The following is a 22,123-nucleotide window of genomic DNA, read 5'->3' as shown; positions in this document are numbered from 1 at the left end:
CCTTCCCACATTTTCTTATGAATTTCTATCCCTTTTCATGTATTTGTATCCCATTCCCCTGTGAATATATGGGACGCGGATGGCGCTGTGGGTTAAACCACAGAGCCTAGGACTTGCTGATCAGAAGGTTGGCGGTTTGAATCCCCGCAACGGGGTGAGCTCCCATTGCTCGGTCCCTGCTCCTGCCAACCTAGCAGTTCGAAAGCATGTCAAAGTGCAAGTAGATAAATAGGTACCGCTCCGGCGGGAAGGTAAACAGTGTTTCTGTGCGCTGCTCACGTCAAAGTGCAAGTAGATAAAAAGGTACCACTCTGGCAGGAAGGTAAACGGCGTTTCCGTGCGCTGCTCTGTTTTGCCAGAAGCGGCTTAGTCCTGCTGGCCACATGACCCAGAAGCTCCCTCGGCCAGTAAAGCGAGATGAGCGCCGCAACCCCAGAGTTGGTCATGACTGGACCTAATGGTCAGGGGTCCCTTTACCTTCTGTGAATGGAACTTAAATGCACCCCCTCACCCCAAATATATGCTTACCAGTATCCAGACAGCTGCCAGTGTATTCACTATCATTTTATTGTATGTGTTCGGTTCTGTATCATTTAATCTATCTGCCTCCATGGACAGAGGCAGCAATGCTTCAAAATACAGTTGTTTCATGGGAACAATGGGCAGGGAGAAGACCCTTCCAGGCTTCCCACTAGCATCTGGGTAGCCAGCTAAGAACAGGATGCTGGACTTGGTGGGTTCTCTTTGGCCTGACCCAGCAGGGGTCTTTTTATGTTCAATAGTATAACTGTGGGATTCATGCTTTATTTTATTTATCTATGTCATTAATAAACTATGTAACATTAAAAAAAAATATATCTCTAAGCAGCATACTCAGAGTGGCTTGCAGATCCTGAAACTGAGGCTCCAATACTTTGGCCACCTCATGAGAAGAGAAGACTCCCTGGAAAAGACCCTGATGTTGGGAAAGATGGAGGGCAAAAGGAGAAGGGGATGACAGAAGACGAGATGGTGGGACAGTGTTCTCAAAGCTACCAGCATGAGTTTGACCAAACTGCGGGAGGCAGTGGAAGACAGGAGTGCCTGGCATGCTCTGGTCCATGGGGTCACGAAGAGTCGGACACGACTCAACGACTAAACAACAAAAAATAAAAGCTGAATGCTATCTAAAACTAGGCTTATTTAAATGGGGGGGGGGACACCCTAAGCAGGGCCATTCCCTGTGAAAGAAAACTAGTCTAAGTGAATGAGACTGTTGCCTCGTATTATGGTGGTCTCTAATTTGCAGGCTGAGGATGGGGAAACTCTGGCCCTTCAAACACTGATGGGCTCCCAGGTCCCGTCAGCCTGACAGAACCCAATGGCCTCAATCAGAAAGTGCCACAAACAGGTTTTGTTGGGTGGGATGGAGGTCTGCCTAATCTAGCCTGTTTGCCTTCAAATGTTTTGGAGGGAAGCTCCAATCAGGCTCAGCCAGCGGGACTGCATGATGCTGGGACTGGTTGCAGTCCCAATCATCTTCCCCCAAAATACTGTTACAGGTTTGGGGGCCAATCTGGATGATACCTGGGGAGTCCCTTGTAGGCCTGTGATCCTGAATCCATGAGGTTTGCAATCTAGTAGTATGCAAAGCAAGTTTCTTCTTATGATAAGGGCCTTGGCTGACCAACCAAGTCCTGTTATTCACCATATCCAAAGAGGTTGCTCTGCTGCCAAAGACCAATGGCTCTGCCATTTCCACCTCATTTGCCTGGATGCTTTGGGGTTGCACTTAATGATACCAACACTGCTTCTGTTTGGAGAGAGCATCTTTCTAATCAGCAGGCCAGAATGGAAAACGACCTGAAGTTAAAATGTATACTTTTTTTTTTTTTACTTTCCAACAATTCCAAGTACCAGTTTCTGGAAACCATAAGAGGGGAGATGGCTCTTCTGCTGCTCATGTCCTGCTTGCAGGCTGACCACTATGGTGACAGGATGCTGGACTAAATGGGCCCCCTTTGGCCGGATCCAGCAAGTTCTTCTTGACATCCCAGTGCTTTTGATGAGCTGTAAACTCTGGAGAGTCTTTCAGATCTCTCTCCTATAACCTGCTGACCTTTTTCTTTATTTCTAAGATGGCATTATTTTACATTTTGGACAGATGACTGTGTTTGTGCATCTTTAGATTTTGTCTAAGCTGCCTTGAACATCGATGTCTAAACAAAAGGTAAGGTATAACTTCCAGTGAATAAGTAAGATAGACAGATAGAAAGAAGATAAAATGGATGTATGGATGGTCTCCCCCCCCCCCCTGCACTAGTGGTTAGTTATATTAGATTGAGAGGCTTGCACAATGGATAGAATACCCCCCCCCCCAAGAATTGCACTAGTATGGCATTTGCTGACTGGGTCCCCTTCACTCATTTTAGACTACAACTCCCATCTGACTCAGGCCACACAGCTTTGCCTACATTGCCTCATTCATTTTTAGAACAGCCCCTTATGGTAGTATTATCATTCCTGTGTAACAGGCTGGGATTAAGAGGGATTTGCCAAAATTCCATCTAGAGCGTGCAGCACATGGGGTTCCCAGTACTGTTTAGGGTGACTGGCTGCTTTGTGCATTAGTGCTGGGCTGGAGGAGATACGTATTTTATAGCAGTAAATGGCTGTAGTGTTTGTGTGAATGGTAGGAGTGGTATTGCCAGTGGTTTCGGCAAGAGTGTGTTTTATGTTAACTTGTATCAGGCTGGCTGCCTAGTGTTTCCCCCCTTCATCTCTAAGTTATATAGATGCAGACAGTGTGCATATTCTGTATGTTTGCAGTTAGAGTAATCTTAAGGTAAATCACCTAAGCTTGTGATTAGTGTAATTTATGTATTTTGATTTTCCAGGAAAGCGCTGATACTGGCGAATAACAAGCAATCTGTAAATGTACTGATTAAACAAATAAGGGTCACTTGGTGTGTTTGTGGCTAAGATGAGATTCAAGCAGGCAACCTCAAAGGTCATTAACTTGCAAAGGAGCAACCAGGCTCCTGATAGTTGCTTTGCAGCCATGCATTTTTCTGTCCCATATCTCATGTCACCTATGTCATCAGCTGTGGGGCAGTAGTTTGTGGGTTGAGGTAGAATGGCCTCACGGACCAATTTAGGAGCCCAGCTGGGCTGACTTGGCCCATGGGCCAGAGGCTCCCCACTGCTGATTTAGCCACTCCCCCCCCCAGCTCTCTTGTAATGAATAACATTCTGCTGGGAAACCCCCCCCCAACCTTGCAAAGCAGCTCACAATGATCACGGATCACATTTCACATTAGGAGGTGGTGCAGTTGTTTTATTTCGAAGCCACTGTGATGACTTGGCACACACAACATTGAGTGGTCTTTTGGTCCTGTGTACAAGAGCACATTCACAGATCAAAAGCAGCCTATGTTCTCTCCAGTAGGGGTATTTGCAATAGCTTTTACCCTATGCTAATTCACAAGGGGGACGCAGGTGGCGCTGTGGGTTAAAGCCTCAGCGCCTAGGACTTGCCGATCGAAAGGTCGGCGGTTCGAATCCCTGCGGCGGGGTGCGCTCCCGCTGCTCAGTCCCAGCGCCTGCCAACCTAGCAGTTCAAAAGCACCTCCGGGTGCAAGTAGATAAATAGGGACCGCTTACCAGCGGGAAGGTAAACGGCGTTTCTGTGTGCGGCTCTGGCTCGCCAGAGCAGCGATGTCACGCTGGCCACGTGACCCGGAAGTGTCTCCGGACAGCGCTGGCCCTTGGCCTCTTAAGTGAGATGGGCGCACAACCCCAGAGTCTGTCAAGACTGGCCCGTACGGGCAGGGGTACCTTTACCTTAATTCACAAGGGGGCCCATCCCACTTACACTTGCTGACATGGAGAAAAGGAGGAGGGTTTGTGATGGTTGTGGCTCCACCCACATTTCATCAAGAGTCTCCTACCCCGCAGTGGAACTCCTATAAGCCCCAGTCAACATTGCCAAAGACCATGGATGAGGGGAGCTGTAGCCCAGGAACATTTGGAGGGCTACAGACACGCTGCCCTTGTGCTGGACACTTTAAGGAGGATCCAACTGCTAGCTGAAATAGGAGTCACCCCTTCCCCAAATTCATGCTTACAATTCCCTCCTTTCTCAGAACAGGGGAAGCAGAAGAGATGAGGAAGTGAGACAAAGACCCTGGTTTGCATGTAAAGCTGAAGAAAACTATGGCTAAGTGTATGAATGGGTGAGTACTCACAGCATAAACAGCCTCCAATGTTCCACCATCTTCCTGCTCTGCTGCATCCTGCCAGAGCTAAACTCTGGTGTAGATACGCTTGAAAAACTGCGATCAATAAACTACGAACAAACTTTGGCTACAGCTCCTGGCTTGCTTGAAATCAGACACAGCAAACAGCCAATACTAGACCAGAATGCTAAGCCAAACATGGCAAAGCAGCAGCAGGGCTGGTGAGAAGTGAAGCTTGCGAGCTTTTGCTGTGAATACCTAGACACTCTCTCATTCACATTTAAGTCATAGCTTGGCTTAGTATTACAGTGGTACCTTGGGTTACAGATGCTTCAGGTTACAGACTCCACTAACCCGGAAATAGTGCTTCAGGTTAAGAACTTTGCTTCAGGATAAGAACAGAAATTGTGCTCCGGCGGCACGGCAGCAGCAGGAGGCCCCGTTAGCTAAAGTGGTGCTTCAGGTTAAGAACAGTTTCAGGTTAAGAACGGACCTCCAGAACGAATTAAGTACTTAACCCGAGGTACCACTGTTATGTGTGAACTTGGCCAAAGAGGATGGGAGAACAAACAAGGTGTGTGGGGGTGGGGCGGGAGGGGGTCTCAGCTTGTGGCACCCTCCTGCTTTTCTTTTTACTTCTCATGGCACCAAGAATGAGTGGATGTGGCTCCTGTGGGCAGGTGCCAGCAGAGGCCCCAGGCGAGGAACAGCGCATGCACTCCAGGTGAGGCGTGGAGGGTGCTCTTCCCCCTCCACACCTCCTGCCCCCGCTGGGAGAGCTCTTGAGCGCAAAGCGGGGGCAGGAGGTGCAGAAGCACTGGCCCACTGGTTGGGGCCTCTGGCCGTGGATGGGAGAGTGCTTGTGTCCTGGGTGGGGCATGTGGAAGGTCATCTTCACGCTTCCTGCTATGCAGCTCCCGCCCCCAGCAGGCTGCAATGGGGATCTATGCGGGGAGGGGGCTGGTTTGTGCCCCCCAAACTGTGCGCCTGGGGCAACGCCCCCCCGGATGCCCCCTTAGCTTTATGCAAAATTGAATGCTATTCCTTCCAAGTCATGGCAGCACGTATCACCCTCCCTTACAGTTCAGCCTCACAACAGAAGTGATAGAGACTCCCTCAGGAGAATCCCTGTTCCATTTCCTGCTTCCAGCTCTCAGGCCACAGTAGTCTGCAAAGAGAATGCTGCAGAGGGACAGGTAGCCCAGGGTTGGCCTGAAAGAGACTCTTATCCTGCTATACAGGCCTGACTGCAGGGTGACACTGATGGTATGCTATAAATCACAATAATAAATATTTAACCATTATTTGACTGCTCAAGCGTTCTTCCCTCCTCACAGGTGTAATCTCAAAAGTCAGCTTGGGAGGACTCAGGGTAACAATCTGCTAACCACCTTGGGTTCCTGTGCTTTAAGAGCTCTGATGTCTTGGAGGTGTGGTAGGGGCCCAGTTATGCCAACTCCACCCACCTCACCACCTGTAACAGGACACCTGAATTATCTCACAAGTGCCTACAGGATTCCAAGCAGCATCCACAATGCAGGGTGAGATACTGGCCCAGGCCCAAGAGCTTGCAGTCAATGTCATGGAAGGAAGGGCTCGAGGGTGAGGTCAAGGACTGAGGAGGTAAAGGAAACAAAGAGACACTGCAGGTGAGGACAGGAAGTCAGGTGTGGCAGAGGGAGGCTCCAGGAGCAAGTCTGGAAGCCTTAAAAAGCAGAAGAGGGGGAGCCTGTCTGGCTGCTGGACAGAAAAATGGATGCCACTTCAGATGAGAGGAACAACATGTGAGAAAGGCCCAGAAGAAAACAAAGACAACTGGGGCATGCAAGTTTAGCCTTTCTAGTCTAAGCACATACTTTCCACAAAGGGTGGGTTGGGTTGTCGGGGACTTGAACTCAGCCTGGGCAGAGGCACAGAGGCGATTGCCATATTTTGTAGCAGCAGCCTTCACCCATTTTAAATCAGGAAAGTGACTTCACTCACAACAGTCAAACAAGTTTAGGGGTGAAAATGGTCAGCTAGAGGGTAAGAAGAACAGAAGGCAAGTATCCAATGTTAAACAATACAGTTTTAAAAAATCACAGATGGACTAACAAATATTAAGAGCTTATAATTATCCAGTGCTTTCTCCCCATAAGATCCCCCCCTCCCCCCCCCACTGAAAAACATATCTATCACAGGGTGTGTCTGTATTTACTCCTTCAGCCCACAAACTGGTAACTGCTTCTTGGAGGTACAATTCAAGTACCCTTCAGAAAAAGGGGACCATCCAGCGCTGCCTTACCTAAATATCAAAGGAGGCAGGCTTATGCCTCTGTTCTTTCCACGCTAGGGACAAAGACACTTGGAGTCACCAAACACATCAAACCACTCTAGGGCAGAAGACTTGCTACAATTTTCAGTCCAGCCCCCACAGCTCATCCAGCAGAGCCTCTTAAAGGGCCGACACCCAAGTCCAAAGCCCGAAGCAGCTCTTCACGGCTCTTCCTGCCCCAATGCTCATAGAGAGGTGCTCCATCACCCATTTCAATTCGCTCAGGCGCTTTCGCTCCGCAAACTGAGCACTGCCTGCGCCAGTTTCCCGGTGTCCAGCACCTGACTGGCCTCGGCCTGCTGGCAGCCTTTTGAGTCCGTGCCTGAGCTGCAGCTGAAGGAGTCAAAATCCACGGCAATGTCCTGGACATTCCTCTCATTGGCGTTGTCAAAGCTGTTCTTGCCATGGAGCTGCTTGAGGTGCTTCCTAAGGACGGGCTTGTGGGCGAAAACCATGTCACAGTAGTTGCATTTGTGGGGCTTGTCCCCACTGTGCAGGTTGAGATGGTCCTGTAAGGAGCACTTCTGCGAGAAGGTCTTCCCACAGATCTTGCACTGGAAGGGCTTGATGCCCGCATGCACCCGCATGTGCCGGTGCAAGTTGCCCTTCTGTGTGAAGGTCTTGCCGCACAGCAGGCACATGAAAAGCTTGTGCATCTTCAAGTGGTTGGCGTAGTTCTCCAGATGCCGGAAAACACGTGTGCACTTGGGGCACTGGTGGTGCCACTGAAGGCCTTTGTCCACCCCCCGGTTGCTGGTGCCAAACATGTCTTTGGAAGCCATGATGAGGCTGTCTCCCCCCATGTACGAGAGGGTGTAGTTGTGGAGTTGGCCTTGCTCCAGGTCACCAGCTCGGTTCTCCACCGTGGAATTGATGAGGGAGTGCTGGGGCTCTGATGAGTGGAGGCTGTTCTGCTGCTCTGAGGAAATAAACTGGTTCTGGTCCTTCTTGCTCCTGACCTCTGCAACCTCCCCAATGGACTCCACCTTCACAATTTGGATGTCGCTATCGTCCATGTCCAGGCTGTCTTCAGAGGGTTGGATGCATGGAGAGTCTGGAAGCAAGGAGTCATCTTCCTCCTCCTCCTCCTCCTTACTCCCCATCCTTGGGCACTCGTTTGGCTCTGAAGAGTCAGTCTGCTGCGGCTGCTTCCCCTCCTCCTTGTTTTCAAGCTGATGTTTTGGCCGGATGAATTTCCACAGGGCCTGTGTGCAGCGCTCCACAATGTGGCTCATCTGAAGAAAACTAGCCGCCGTCAGGTAGTTCACCAACTCCATCTCGGGAAACTCCAGGACACCAGTGTAGCAGGACAGAAGCAGCTGCCTCCCAACCTCCGAACTCTGGAGGATGGAGATTTTCACTTCCTTGGAGTCATTCAGCAGGAACTGATCCCTTAGGAAAGGGGAGCCAGCAGCAAAGACTATTTTGTGGCCGTGAACCTCAAGGTTGTCTATGTGGACCGTCACATCACAAAACTTCTTCTCTTCCCTCAGCTTGTCCATTTTTTGCAGCATGGAGTCCCCATAGTTGTCGAACTGGAAGTGGAGGCTATCAGTTCTCTTGGTCATGTTGACAAACCTGAAAGGGGCAAGTGGATGAATACTATGAATGCCACAGAAAGAAATAGTGTCAAGACTGTACTAGTTTCTCCCCCTGTAGCTCTCGTAATTATCACATCATCACAATAATTACTGTTTTCTCAGTTTCCCTGCTTGTCCCAAACCCAATATTGCTGAAAGAAGTGACTGGACCATGGAAATCACATTAGCTGTTGGAAAGTACCTCAGAAATTAGGTTATTTGCAGTGCAACCCCGAATGCATTTGCTCAGGAATAAGTCTTACTAAGTTCAGTGGAGCTTACCCTCAGATAAGCGTGCACAGGACTCCAGCCTTACAAACAAACAAAATGGAAAATAAACTTAATAACTGTGGGGGGTGGGGAGGTGTTTCTGAGCAATCAAAGCAGCACAGATGCACCATCTCATCCTAAACCTACCAATGACATTAAGCACCGAGAAAGACAAAAGCATCAACCTCTTCACTGGAGGTTTTGAAAGGGAGGCTGGACAGCCACTTGTCAGGTATTCCTTAGCTGTGATTATTGCAATGCAGGGGGCTGGACTAAATGGCCCTAGATGACACAGCTGGTGTGGGATGGTGCTGAGGCCACAACTCAGAGACAGAGTACCTGCTTTGCACACAGAAGGTACCAGCTGAACCCACTCCTCCCCAGAAAGATACACAGACGCCTTCTTGAAGGTCACCAGCTCCTCACGTGACTGTACTTTGGCTCTTTCAAATTCAACACGGAGAAGAGAGGATCACTACAGCACCTCACTCACAAACATAAGAAGAGCCTGCTGGATAAGGTCAGTGGTCCATCTAGTCCAGCAACCTGTTCTCACAGTGGCCAACCAGATGCCTGTGGAAGACCAGCAGGCAAGACCCATGAGCAAGAGTCCCCTCGCCTCCCGTGGTTTCCAGAAACTGCTATTCAGAAGCATTATCGCCTCCAATCACGGATGTGGAACATAGCTATCCTGCTCAGCAGCCAATGACAGTAGCTTATCTCCTCCATGAATTCAGCTAATTCTCTTTAAAAGCCATCCAAATCAGTGGTCATCACTGCCCAGGGGCAAAACACGAGCACAGGAAGAGCCTGCAGGATCAGGCTAGCGGCCAACTCAGTCCAGTGACCTGTCCTCACAGCAGGCAACCTCAAATGCCGCAAAGGGAAACCCGCAAGCAGGATCCGAGCACAAGGGCTGCAGTCTTCCCTCCTATGGTTCCAGCACCCGGCATTCAGGAGCGTTTACTGTCTCAGACCATGACGCAGAACATAGCCATTGTGGTTGACAGCATTATCTCCTCTGTGAATCCGTCGGGTCCCCTTTTAAAGCCACCCAAGTTGGGGTGAAGAATAGCCCTGCAGGTGAATCAGGCCCAGTGTGTGTGAGGAGGTTATCTAGCCCAGCCTCTGTCCTCACGGCCACCAACCAGATGCCTATTATAGGAAGACCAGAAGCAGCGCTGCTGCAGCGGCACAAGAGCAGCTCTCCCGTGCAAATGAAGCGCGCTGTCAAAACAACCACCACCCTCAAGTCCCACTCCGCGACCCCCACGTCCCCACTCCCTCCTTTTAGCCAAACCACGCCTCTCAACCTCCAGCTGCATTTACAGAGCAGGAAAACGGCGGCAGCGGCGGACTGCTGTCATGAATGCGGAGGGCGATGGTCAGCTGGGCTCCGCCTCGTAACGCCGCCCCACCCCCACCCGCAATCGGAGCACTCCAGAGGCGGGACAACCTCCGCCGGGTCTAGTGGCCGCGAGTTCCACCAGCCAACGGCTGGGACGGGAGCAAGCGGGGAGGATCGCCGGCCCCCCCACAGACCCCCAGCCTCACCCCACCTCCTCTCCGCCTCCCCCAGGCGGCGCAGCCACGGGGCTGGCCCGAGGGGCGCGGGAAGGACCGCGCGGCCAGCGGAGCTCCTCCGCCACCTCCTCCTCCTCCGCCACCGGAAGCTTGAATCCCCGCAACCCGCTCCCCGCAACCCCACTTCCGGCGCCGCTTCTTTCTTTTCCGAGAGGAGAGGGATAGACGGGTTGCTAAGGAAGAGGACGGGACGGGGGGGGCGGGACCGGAAGCCCTGGGACCGGAAGTGGCCGGGCGCCCGCCTTCCGGCCGAGCCCCGGTCACGTGAGGGCGGAAGGCGGGGAAGGAGGCGGAGGCGGGGGGCGGGATCGGGGTTGCGAGGCGGCCCGACTGAGGCCCGGCGGTGGCGGCGGCGGCGCTGCTGCTGCTGCTCCTCCTCCTCTTCCCGCTGCCCGGGGAGGCAGACGGAGGCCTTCGAGAGGGTAAGCCCGGCGCCGCCCTGCCCGTACCTGAGCGGGGCTGTGGGGCGGGAGGGCGCTGGCCGCCCCTGAGGGGATCCGGGGCTGGGCCGGCCGGGGGGGGCGGCGGCAGGGAGGGAGGGAGGGAGGGAGGGAGAAGCAGCCGCCGCCCTCGCCCTCGGGCGCCTCAGCCCCGGGAGGGTCGGCGCTCCTCTGTGTGGAAACAGCGGTTGGCCGGGCGCTCAGCCCTCCCTCAGGGTCTCAGGGATCGAGGGGTGGGTGGGGCTGGGGGCCGGCTCTCCATTATTTATTATTATGGGTACCTATGACATGTATGTACCGTCCTACATCCGTTAATCCCACGGCGGTTCACAGCATGGAAATGAAAGGTTAAAGCACAAAATGCGTAATGACAAGAACAAAACAGACCAGTAAACCTACACCCCCCCCGCCCCAATTCCCACAAACCCCTTTCCAAGGATATATATAGGATGTCAGTAAGCTCAAGGCCTGGTTGAAGAAGGGTTGCCACCCGCCCCCTCCCCCCGCACCTAAAGGTGTATAATGATGCTGCCAGCATCCCATAAACGGGGAGCCAGCACAGAAAAGGACCGTTCTGGTGTTGCCACCACCCTCCGGACCTCTCACAGCGGAGGGACAAGAAGAAGGGCCTCAGGTGGCGATTGCAGGGTTTGGGTTGGTTCATTTGGCCCATGCATAACACTTAGAAACGTTTGTCATGTCAGCCCTTGGTCACATTTTCTCCACAACCCCAATGTGGATTCCTGCTGCTGGAGTGTAACAAAATCTTTCTTATATTACTTATTTTAACAATAATTCATCTTTGTATAGTTACTTTTTTATGGATCTTCTCATTAGATACCCGTATAAATGTAGACATTCATATTATTATTTTGCACCCCCTCGGCTCACCTTCCTATGCAGCGGAACCACCCGCACCTAAATCCTGTGCTGGTAACTCCTATCATTCTTGACCACATTGCTGGGTGGGGCTGATGGGAGTTGGTGTACAGCAATTTGTGGAGGACACCAGGTTCTGCATTCCTGACATAAAAGCTACTGCTGTTGTCATGATAATGCTCTCTTGGAGCGGGCACACAAAGAAGGGCCTCATAATTTGGTATACAAATGATGTTAAATAAAAATGAATTATTTGCAATTGTGTTGGGGTGCTGCTGTTGCTCTTGCCAACACCTGGTGTTGCTTTGGTGTTGCATATCCTCTGTGCTGTCTCACCATTCCTAAAGACTCCAGTGTGATGGAGAGTATCACACGAGAAGTGGTGAGGCCCAAGTTCAAATCCCCTTTCAGTCATAAAACACAGTGGGCAACCTTGGGCCAGTCGTTCTCTTTCTCAGCCTGACCTACTTCACAGGATTGTTGTGAGCATAAAAGCAGGGGGAGGGGAGTAGGCCCCTGTTTGCTGCCTTGAGCTCCATGGAGGAAAAGTGAAAGTTAAATTTACTGAATAAACTGGGTTGTTGTTTTTGTTGTTATTGATGATATTGAAAATAATAATCATGACACAGTATTATTAGCAGTGATAAGAATATAGTGGCTGTTTGTGTTGTGTTTCCACTAAAAAATAGCTGAGACGAGTGCAGTAAAATTTCCGTAGCTGCGTTTCTTTGTCTCAGGCAATATTTTGGTGTCCATGGTATGAGCCTTCACATGTTTTGGGTTAATAGTCCACAGAACAGCCCTGTAAGTTATGCTGGTTTGAGTAGCTCTGCAGTGTAAGTATGTGTATTGTGGGAAAGACTGAGAGAAAAGTAGCGTTCATAAAGGTAGCCAGTGATGCTGCAGCTGAGGTTTTAATTGGGGGCCTCTTTCAGTACAGTGGAACCTCGAGTTGCGGACATAATCTGTCCTGTTGGCACATCTGCAATTCGAAGCATTCGTATCCAGAAGTGCCATGTATGCACAAAGGGCGATTTAGTGGTTCTGCGCATGTGCAAAGCGCGATTTAGTGTTTCTGCACATGCACAAGCAGCAAAACCCAGAAGTAACCATTCTGGTACATCTGGATTGCAGTGGGACGCAACTTGAAAAGACGTAACCTGAAGCGGATGCAACATGAGGTATGACTGTACAGTAACATCTCTGTATGTGTCATGTGCATAAAAAGCCCTGAGATGTAAGCTGGTACTGACTGCTCATGTAATGGTGAGTTGATAGCTTGAGCTCTTAACTCGTGGATCTTCTCAGCTCAGCCCCTCATTCTGTACCTTGATTGAGGGGAACCATGGAAGTTAGAAGATTTGGGCTGCTGACCTAGTGTTGTCCCAAATGGAGGAGGATTGCAGAACTTTGCCAGATCCTTAGGAAAGGCTGGCTGAAAAAATATTTATCTTGGATTTTGTATTTATTTATGTAATAAAATTTACACACTGCTTTAAAAGCTTCAAAGTGGTTTACAAAAGATAAAACAGTGCACTCGTACCTTGCTTCTCGAATGGCTTAGTTGCTGAACAAATTGGCTCCCAAATGCCGCAAACCCGGAAGTAAGTGTTCTGGTTGGCAGACGTTTTTTGGAAGCTGAATGTCTGATGCAGCTTCCGCTTGAGTGCAGGAACCTCCTGCAGCCAATCGGAAGCCGTGCCTTGGTTTTTGAATGGTTTCAGGAGTCAAATGGACTCCTGGAATGGATTAAGTTCGAAAACCAAGGTACCACTGTAAAATCAAGAAAAATTTACAACCCTACTTCAATACATACAAAAGTTAGAATACTAAAGCAAATTAAAATCACCTCAACTTTCTAGGCATCTGGGTGGGCTTTTCTAAACAGGAATGTTTTTAGTAGATGCCAGAAAGAGTACAGTGAAGATGTCTGCTTTATGCAGGGAGTTTCAAAGTGTAGGGTGCCGTGTTTTTCTCCTGTAGGTGAAGACAGGTGAATAGGGAGGTTCTTGAGACGGTTTTCCTTCGTGGTGGTTTGATGTCAACATCTATGGTATTGTTTGCCAACCTGGTATCCTCCACATGTTTTGGATTGCAATTCCCATCAGTCCCAGTCATTGTGGCCATGCAGGCTGGGACTGAAGCGAGTTACAGCCCAAAACATCTGGAGGGCAGCAGGTTGACAAAGACTGGCCTGTGTAGTCTGGTTTCATGCCCCACTCCTCTCTGTTTCTTGGCCCTTCTCCTTTCAGCTACATGGGAGTCCATAAAATTTATCTGAAGGTGTTTTATCTGCTTCAATTGAAACAACACCATGATGGTATCCAGGTCTGTGGGATGAAGCACTCATGCTTGCTTCTATAGTTTCTGTAGGGTGTTTGTTTAAAAAGCTAGGATGGGGTGGAGAGAGAGGTGTGTGTGTGTGTGTGTGTGTGTGTGTGTGTGTGTGTGTGTTGCTGGGCTGCTGACAATCTGATTGCTGTAGGTGGGAGATGTGAAGCTGCAAGGTTGTGTGCACCCCAGAAGTGCCTGGGCTGTGTTAGGAATACAAGTGTTAGGAATACAAAGGCTTTATCCATGCAAGTGTGTGAGAGGGGATAAACTTAGCCAGCACAAGATTAGTACTGGTTTGGCAACAATATTGTGTGGTTGGGGAAATAACGAGGTTTTTCTGACTTTTACAAGAGGGAGTGGTAAAAAACAGTAAACTTGTTGTCTTTTATTCCTGTATATATCTGATTTGGCATTTGGTGTTTGTTTTAGAAGAAGTTTTAAGAGAGGAACTGAACCGGAATTGGAACAGTGCACAGGCGTGGAGGAGGGAGGGAGAATGAAAATCAGTTGACACCACAGCCATCTGCCTGCCACTGCCCCACCCCCTGAGGCATTTGCTATGCTGGCTTAGTTGGATGAGCATGTTATGCTTAGAATTACCTGATTGCAGGCTGTAACTCCTTTGATAAAGGGCAGGGAGTGTTTGTGTAGCTTGAGCACCAGCTTCTTGGTCCCACAATACAGTGCACATAACTAAGAGTGCTACAGCATAATACTGGAAAGAAATTGGTTGTGATTGCAGGGAGAGGCAGAAGTCATGGACCACAATCCAACCAAACCCAAGCATTTTAGACTTGCATTTTTTTCCAGTGGAGGAGTTAAGCACAATGACCAGTCTGTCCCCAGTGAGATCAAGGGGACATAAAAAGTGCTCAACTTTGGCCTTGTTATATGCCTGCCTGCCTGCCTGCCTGCCTGCTTGCTCACCCCCATTGCAAAATCCTTTAAAAAGGGTGTGTTTAATGTGGTTTTCAAAGGTTAACAAAAGAACAGGGAAATTCTAGAATATTTGACATTTCACAATGGTTCAAGAAATTGCAAAAAACTAAAAACAGACTGTGCAACTAAAGAAGAATAAAAGGGAGGTTGGATATTTGGTCTTCTTGGTAGATAAAGTATTTTAGCATATGTGTATACACTGATGTGTCTCAGGAGCTCTATGTCTGTTGGTATGCATTGAAACTGATTGCTTTTTGAAGTTCATACAAAAGAAGGCTTTGACAATTTTCAGCATAGTCTGATGATCACTAATTCCTTAGACCACAGTTCCCCAAATTTGGGTTTCCAGCTGTTTTTGGACCACAACTCCCACCATCACTAGCTAGCAGGAACAACGGTCAGGGATGATGGGAACTGTAGTCCAAAAAGTCTGGGGACTGAAGTTTGGGAAGCCCTGCCTTAGATTATTGAAAGCTTCAACTGTGACCCAGAGTTTCTGAGAAGTAATTGGCATCCAGAGAATTACTATTTATTTATAATACTTGTATCCTGTTTTATAGCCTTGAGTGAAGGTTATAAAAAACAAATAAATGTAATGTTGCTTTCTCCTGATTTATGCCCCAGACAGTCTTCAGCAGTGTGTGTCAATGAAATTCTTGTATCACTGTTTTGAAGTGGCCTGCCCTGGGAAATACTTTTTGTTTGAAACACCAACCAGAGAGTCCAAAGAGTTGTCAATTTTTTTTAGGTCCATATCTGGAGCGGAGCCTGTAGTTCATCATCATCAGTTTATTTGTATGCAGTTTTTCCACATTGGACCTCAAAGTGGCTCACAACATACCAAATGAACAATAATTATCATAACGAAAAAAAACCCATTAAGAACAATTAGGGACAACTATAATATTAATGAGTACAAAAAATCAAGCCATACAGAAGTGCTGTAAATAACCTAACCTAATTTAGCGTCTTAAAACTAAACAAGAAAGACCTTCAAGCTTTTCCTGCCAGGTGTTGTTGGGCTATAACTCCCACCTTCCCTGGTTAGCATACCTGTGGCGGTTGCAGTCCAAAATCATCTGGAGTCCTCCAGGTTTGGAAAGGGTGCCATATATAGCGTGCATATATAGTTATATATATTGCTATGTATTGAGTTATGTAGTGCTACAACCCTTTAGGACGTTGCGGTTCTCATCCCCTGCTGAAACCAAATGGAATCTTAGTAGTTGAACAGAACTGCAAGGTCTTCAGGACAGGGACCTGTGATCTTTGTTGCACACAAGCAGAGGTAGCCAGTTTGTTCCCTCCAGAAGTTGGTGGACTACATTTCTAATAATCCATGACTATTGGACATGCTGATAGGAGTTGTGGTCCACAAAATCTGGAAGGTACCCCACTGGTTAGCCCTGCTATGCACGTATGTGGAACTGTATAAATAAATGGCAGCTATGATGATCACACATCCCTCGCCCATAAAACCTGCTCGTTTTATTGTCATATATGTAAGTTATATCCAAATATTGTATCCCATGTATTTTCTGCTTCTCAACATGAGGCTTAGAATACACATTAAGAAGAGAATATCAAATTCTCTGGGATCTTTGACTGCCACCATATTTGTCACTGGCCACTATCTTCTGTTGCCCATGAAACTGTTGTGGTCATGTAGTGACCCCCCCATCCAACAAAAAAAGTTGGAAGAGAGCCTAATAGTAGCACTTGGGCTACTTACTAATCCTCAAGATTTTAAGATTAAAGTCTAATTGGTCTGAATGCCCGTATTTGTGCTTAGTTTCCCATTGAGTCAGCCTTGTATTTATATGCTCCCTTTGAGACAGCACAGAGATTTATACAGGTGGGTAAGTGGACTAGCAGAGGAAAGATGAGATGTTAAGCCCCTCTTTACATCTAGCATGGCAAGCAAGTAGGCGAGAAGCCCCCCCCCCCCCCCCACATCCAGCAGAGAAATGCAGGAGGGATGTTCTCCCTTCTTGGGCAGTCTCTAACCAGCTAGTAAATTAAATAAATATCTTGCCTATTATGAAGAGTATTTCAAGGAGGCTTACAGTAGAATCCATTGAAAATACAAATATAAAATAATAAATCTAGCAGTGTTTCAAGACTCCGTTTAACTAGAATAGTTCTGACAAGTGGCTGGTATATTTGATAGCAAAGGCCTCAGTAAACAGGTAAGTTTTCAGCATGTGCCAAAAACTGCATGATCACTTTTTGTTGTTGTTTACTTACAAGACTGGATAGGGAAATCTGAATTTCTCTCCTGGGTGGCTGAAGCATGCCATTTCCTCTTTCAAAATGACTTGCAAATGTTTTGGGGAGCTGAATTCTTAGCACAGAATCTTTGTGTGTTTGTGGCTTCTCAGATTGAGTGGTGGATCCTCTTTCTTGTTCAGCAAGAAATGTCTATTCTCCAGCTGAAGGGTGATTGGGCAATGTGAAAAGCAAACTTTTATTTTTATTTTTTATTTAATAAAAAAAAAGATGCTTTACTGCTTCTTTGGTGCGTCACTTTTCTCGGATAAAAATGAACGAAACTATTGTGCTGATTACTCACATTGAAGGATGGCTGCAACTGTGCTGGTCAGACTTTACTGCTGGGTTGTAAATATTTCTGTGGTATATGCAAAAAATGTTAGACCTACCTTTGAAGTTGAAATTTATTGGTATTGGCACAGAAGATGACCTGTCCCAAAGATGGTGTAACTACCTGTGGAAACAATGACCTGTCTTGCCAGCTGTTGAGAAAATAAACTTGTTGAGGGAGAGAGCCTTGGTGGGCCAAATGCTGTCTGTCCTTTTGTATTCTCCCTTTAAAGGAGGACTCAGAAAAATCTTTGAATCAAGATCTCTGGCCTGGATTTTAATAGAAGTAATGCTATTGTTGGATATTATGCCTTCTGACAGATTGCTGGTCCTGCCAATGTGGTACATCTCAAATTGTCAAGGAACCAGTTTTTATTCCTCCTTTACCTAGCTGCTGAAATCAGAAAATCTGCCTGGGGAGAGGAATTAAAAACCTCAAAAGCAGGAACCTTTGGAGAAGGCAGCGTTCCATAGTCTTATCTGGCTGGCTGCTTCTGGCTGCTTGCTTCTTTTGTGGTCTCCAAAGAGCTTGGGAGAAATCCCAAGCTTCAAGGGGTATAAAAATAATTGGGTATCACCAGCTTCTTCTTGCTGATGCAGTGCTATGAAATCTAGACCTCTTTGTTTGTTATTTATTGGAAGGGGCACAGGAAGGGTGTTTTTCTTGAGAAGCCCTCCTTTCTTTGGGGTGCAGTTATCTGAGGGTGCAAGATCGTGTGGGTGGATGTTTGCCCTAGTCTTGAACTTGTGTCAGCCTCTAGAAATTATTCTAAGGAACAACTGCTGTATTTGGTTTAGCTCTCTTGGTTTGGATTAGCTACAAGGCTGTTATCAGTAAGGTAGCTGGAGCGTTGAGTACAGTGGTACCTCGGGATGCGAACAGAATCCGTTCCGGAGTCCTGTTCGCATCCTGAAGCAAACGTAACAAGTGACGGCGCATGTGCGGGTCACATTTTGCCGCTTCCGCGCATGCATGTGACTTCATTTTGAGCATCTTCGCATGCGCGAGCGGCAAAACCCGGAAGTAACGTGCTCTGTTACCTCCAGGTTGCCGCGGAGTGCAACTCGAACATGCTCAACCTGAAGCACATTCAACCTGAGGTATGACTGTACAGTGGTACCTCTGGTCACGTACTTAATTCGTTCTGGAGGTCCGTTCTTAACCTGAAACTGTTCTTAACCTGAGGTACCACTTTAGCTAATGGGGCCTCCCGCTGCTGCTGCGCCACCTCATCCTGAGACAAAGTTCTTAACCTGAAGTACTATTTCTGGGTTAGCGGAGTCTGTAACCTGAAGCGTCTGTAACCCGAGGTACCACTGTACTCCTGGCCCCTCCCTGTCGCAGGCAGGAGCAAAATGAAAAGGCGGATACATTTGGCTTGCTGAATTGGACTATTCTTGGGGCAAGGTTTGTATATGAATGTGAGCCTTATATATGTATGCAAACACATGGAAATGAAGCTTTTATTTGGCCAGCGACGAGGCATGTCCCTGGCTACTTCTGGAGCCCACCCCCTCCCTTTCCCCATTTAATTCATGTATGTGAATAAAGGACAGGCGAATTTTCTCTGTCCAAGAAGTTAGGAGGAAAATGTAGTTAAATGTTGAAACATCTGAAAACTGGACTCCCTCCCAACCCTCAGCTCTCTGAGTGATTTGGAAATACCATAACTTGTTTAGATCTTCTTAGAAAGAGACATGGCAATTGTCTCTTGCAAGTTTTTTTTCTTACTAAATTTGTCTTGGACTGCATCTGTGATTGTGCCGAACTCCACTTTTCTGGGAGGTTTGAAGTTATATTAATTATTTGGCGTATACTCTTGTAGTCTTGTTTAAAATCTTATTTTCACATTCCTCTGGGAGTCAGAGTGCCTTGAACTACATGAGCAGCAGACCTCAGCTTTTTAAGTGTTGCAGAAATACTGTGATGATTTTAAATACATATGCATGGGATGCAAAGTGTGCTGAGCCGTGGAAGTTAGCTGCAGTGAAAAATCCTTCCCATTTCTCAGTTCCTAGATAATGAAACCAGAGGTTTGTGAAGTGGATCCCAGGTGAGGCCACAGCAGGAGGAAGTTCTTTGAAAAGAGAGAGCCTAGGGTCCTGGTTCTGGGCCTTCCTACTTGAAGGGAGCAATGGAGACCCCCCTCCCCCAAACCGAGGAAGCCTTTCCCCCTCCCCACATGCCAGCTTAGTTTGCCCAATTTTCTGTAATTACTCCCTTCCCTCCTTTTTTGAATTTTTGCCTAAATATGGAATTCGGCCAAGTCTGAAAGAGGCCGGAAGGAGCCGGTTGTGCCAGCTCAATTTTGTATTGGTTTTTTGAAGCGCTGCCTGCCTTATAATGTGTCCGCCAATTGAGGCATCAATACACAGTGTATTGTCTGCATTGAACTGCAGCAGCAATTTCAAGCAGTGGATATTCCAGACCCTACCTGGAGGTGCTGGGGTGTGTGGTTAGGCCATTTGGCCTGTGGTGAAGGTGGAATGCTCAGGAGAGCTTTTCACAACTCGTTTCTTCCCTAGCTGCTGCAGAATGGCCCTGCAGTGCTGCCAGCTGCTCCTTGCGACCCAGTGCTTGCTGTCACCACCAACCCCAAAAGCAAAGGCGGGAAACTGGGAACTGCCAATTAATTGTTAAATCCTGGGATGCTGGACCAGTGCAATTCACACAGAGCACAAGGCCCATTCTCCAGCCCTCTGCTTCTCTCTGAGAATAGGGTAAATTCCACTCTAGTCTTAGACTTCCAATAGTGTGGAACCCAATGCAGTCTAGGTGCATTTTGGATTCGCAAATCCTGAGGGTGGCAATCACTCATCCAATTGTGAAATTTTATTAGAAATATCTCTTATTAGAAATATCTCTTATTAGAAATAACAGATAACGGAAAAGCAGGCAACAGGTCAAGCAGAATAATACACAATAAACTGTAGTAGTCCATTTAGCTGAGGATGGTGAAGCTTCCTGTTGGAAGCCCTGGACTGGATTCCCAGCAGCGAGATTAGGAACAAAATGCAATGGCAGCTTGGCCTTTAAAGGCTCCTCTGCAGCTGGAGGCCATGTCTTCTGGCTCATTCTGATCAGTGAAAGCCAATCAGGTAGATCACATCTCCCAAGCAGCCCTTCTGAGCACCCTTCCACCTTTGATAAAGCTGGAGGGAGCCACATGATAACTAGGGCTGGGCGATGTAGCAATACATTGTCCAAAATTTGTTTGAAGTCCACATTGTGATAACAGTTTCATAATACCTCATGTTGCATTTGCTTCAGGTTGAGCGTTTTCAGGTTGCGTCCCGTGGTGACCCGGAAGTACCGGAAAGGGTTACTTCTGGGTTTCACCACTTGCGCATGCGCAAACGCGCAAAATGACATCACGTGCATGCGCAGAAGCAGCGAATCGCCAGACACTCAGGTGCAGGTTGCGTTCTGCTCATGTTGTGTACGGGCCTCGGGAATTGATCCTGTTCGCAACCAGAGGTACCACTGTATTCAACTTGGAGATATATTGCAAAACAAAGAGTAAAAAATTGTGATGTGGGATAAAGGGTGAAGCTGGTCATCACTCCTCTCATTATTCCTGCCGCCCCTGTTGCTCTGTACTATAACAAAACAGTTGTAAAAACATGTTAAAGGTAAGTGTCAGAGCTGCCTCTAGGTCCCAGCTCACAGAGGACCAACGCTAGGCTGTAGTAATGTACAAAAGTCTTTATTAAAGTTCAGTTTCCATTTCAAAGCCACAGCGTGCAGCCCTACGTCTTAAACCCTAGATCGGCGAAGTCCCGTCTGAGTCTCCTCCCCTATGACACCAGTTTAAGATCCTAGCCCTGCTCCACCTTTTACGCTGCTCTCTCCTCCTCTGGGTCCTCCTGCCCGCTGGGGCATTGCCCTTTCTGGACTCTTCCGACGCTGAGTCGCTTAGCTCCTCCCCCTCCCTCCAGCGGGCTTTAGGACCCGGTTCCCAATCCTCATTCTCTGCTGTCCCGCGCTCCTGTACATTTGAACTTGCCTCTCGCGCCAGCCCAGTGACCTTTCTCCTAACCGTTACAGTACTTCGGTCACTGCTTCCCTCTTCCGGGACACTGGCCGGATCTGACCTCTCCTCCGTTGTCCGACGTGGTCAGCCCTGCCTTATCTTCTCTCCCTGGTGGGGAATGCACTGGCCCCGATCCTTGGGACTCTTCCCCCCCACTCTGCTCTGGTGGGGAAGCTGGTCCTGATTTCCAGCTACTGCTCTGGGAGTCCCTGCTGCCCCCTTGCTCCTGGGGCATTCCCCTTGGGAACCCCCTACCCCTGGCCATTGGCGCCCCCTTCTGTGAATCTTCCGATTCGCTGGAGAGGCTCATGGAATCCCTCGGTCCACTGTCCTCTTCTCCTACGCTCCCCTCGGATTCTTCCCCTTCGCTCTCCATCTCCTCTCTTCCCTGTGCCTCTGCTCCTGAGCCCCTGACAGTAAGTAAAAATGTATAGTTTTACACCCCTATGTAGTAGCAGTTGTCAGGACATTACCCTGTTCACTTCTACCTAGTTCCATCCTTATTTCAGACATTGTGCTATATTGGTAGAACACAATGCTTAGCTGGTGATGTATCACAATGTTGACCACCAGGCATCGCTCAGCCCTAGTGATAGCCGGGCTTAGAGAAGTGGTGGGGAAGGGGACCAGGGTCCTGTGTCACATGGCCCACCTAGCTCAGTGCTGTTTACTTTCCAGGGCCTTGGGCGGAGTGCCATTCCAGAGCCAGGTTATTGGGTCATTCACCTTGGGGGTGGGAAGAATTTTTCAGCTTGAGGACCTTATTTCCTCAATGGAGAAACTTCTGAACAAGCCACGCCAGTGGTGGCCAGTGGCCAGAGGCAAATATTTGGTGTATCAATAGATGCAAATCCTAACCTTGTATTATTACCATTATCATTATTAAAATTTGTATACTGCCCAATATCCATAGATCTCAGGGTGGTTCAGA

At 48.3% G+C, this 22,123-nt stretch overlaps 2 protein-coding genes across 6 annotated transcripts in view; one reads left to right on the top strand and one right to left on the bottom strand.

The window, feature by feature from the left end:
* Positions 1–3,288: 3,288 nt before the first annotated feature.
* ZBTB26 (zinc finger and BTB domain containing 26) lies at positions 3,289–10,063 on the bottom strand. 4 transcript variants are annotated; one of them, XR_013834849.1, is made up of 3 exons: positions 9,941–10,040; positions 6,502–8,109; positions 3,289–3,373 (listed from the first exon to the last, which is right to left on the bottom strand). XR_013834849.1 is itself a non-coding variant. In XM_079962159.1 (2 exons), the coding sequence occupies exon 2, from the start codon at positions 8,097–8,099 to the stop codon at positions 6,753–6,755; it is 1,347 nt and encodes a 448-aa protein (XP_079818285.1). In that variant the 5' UTR covers positions 8,100–8,109; positions 9,941–10,063; the 3' UTR covers positions 5,138–6,752. The 4 variants fall into 4 exon arrangements, 3 of the variants coding, with proteins under 3 accessions (XP_079818285.1, XP_079818284.1, XP_079818283.1); XM_079962159.1 differs by lacking the exon at positions 3,289–3,373 and having other exon boundaries at positions 5,138–8,109; positions 9,941–10,063; XM_079962158.1 differs by lacking the exon at positions 3,289–3,373 and having other exon boundaries at positions 5,138–8,109; positions 9,936–10,046.
* Positions 10,064–10,234: 171 nt separating this feature from the next.
* RABGAP1 (RAB GTPase activating protein 1) overlaps positions 10,235–22,123 on the top strand; it is a 95,992-nt gene continuing 84,103 nt past the window's right edge. Inside the window, exon 1 of one of the 2 annotated variants that reach the window (XM_079961991.1) lies at positions 10,235–10,387. The gene's annotated coding sequence lies outside the window, so the exon portion shown is untranslated. The remainder of the gene's footprint in view (positions 10,388–22,123) is intronic. The other variant, XM_079961990.1, reaches the window with a different exon arrangement.

Source organism: Podarcis cretensis, assembly GCF_951804945.1.
Source record: "Podarcis cretensis genome assembly, chromosome: Z".
Lineage (NCBI taxonomy): Eukaryota > Metazoa > Chordata > Lepidosauria > Squamata > Lacertidae > Podarcis > Podarcis cretensis.
The sequence above is the reverse complement of the archived record's forward strand: the minus strand, read 5'-3'. Positions and strand labels throughout refer to the sequence as shown.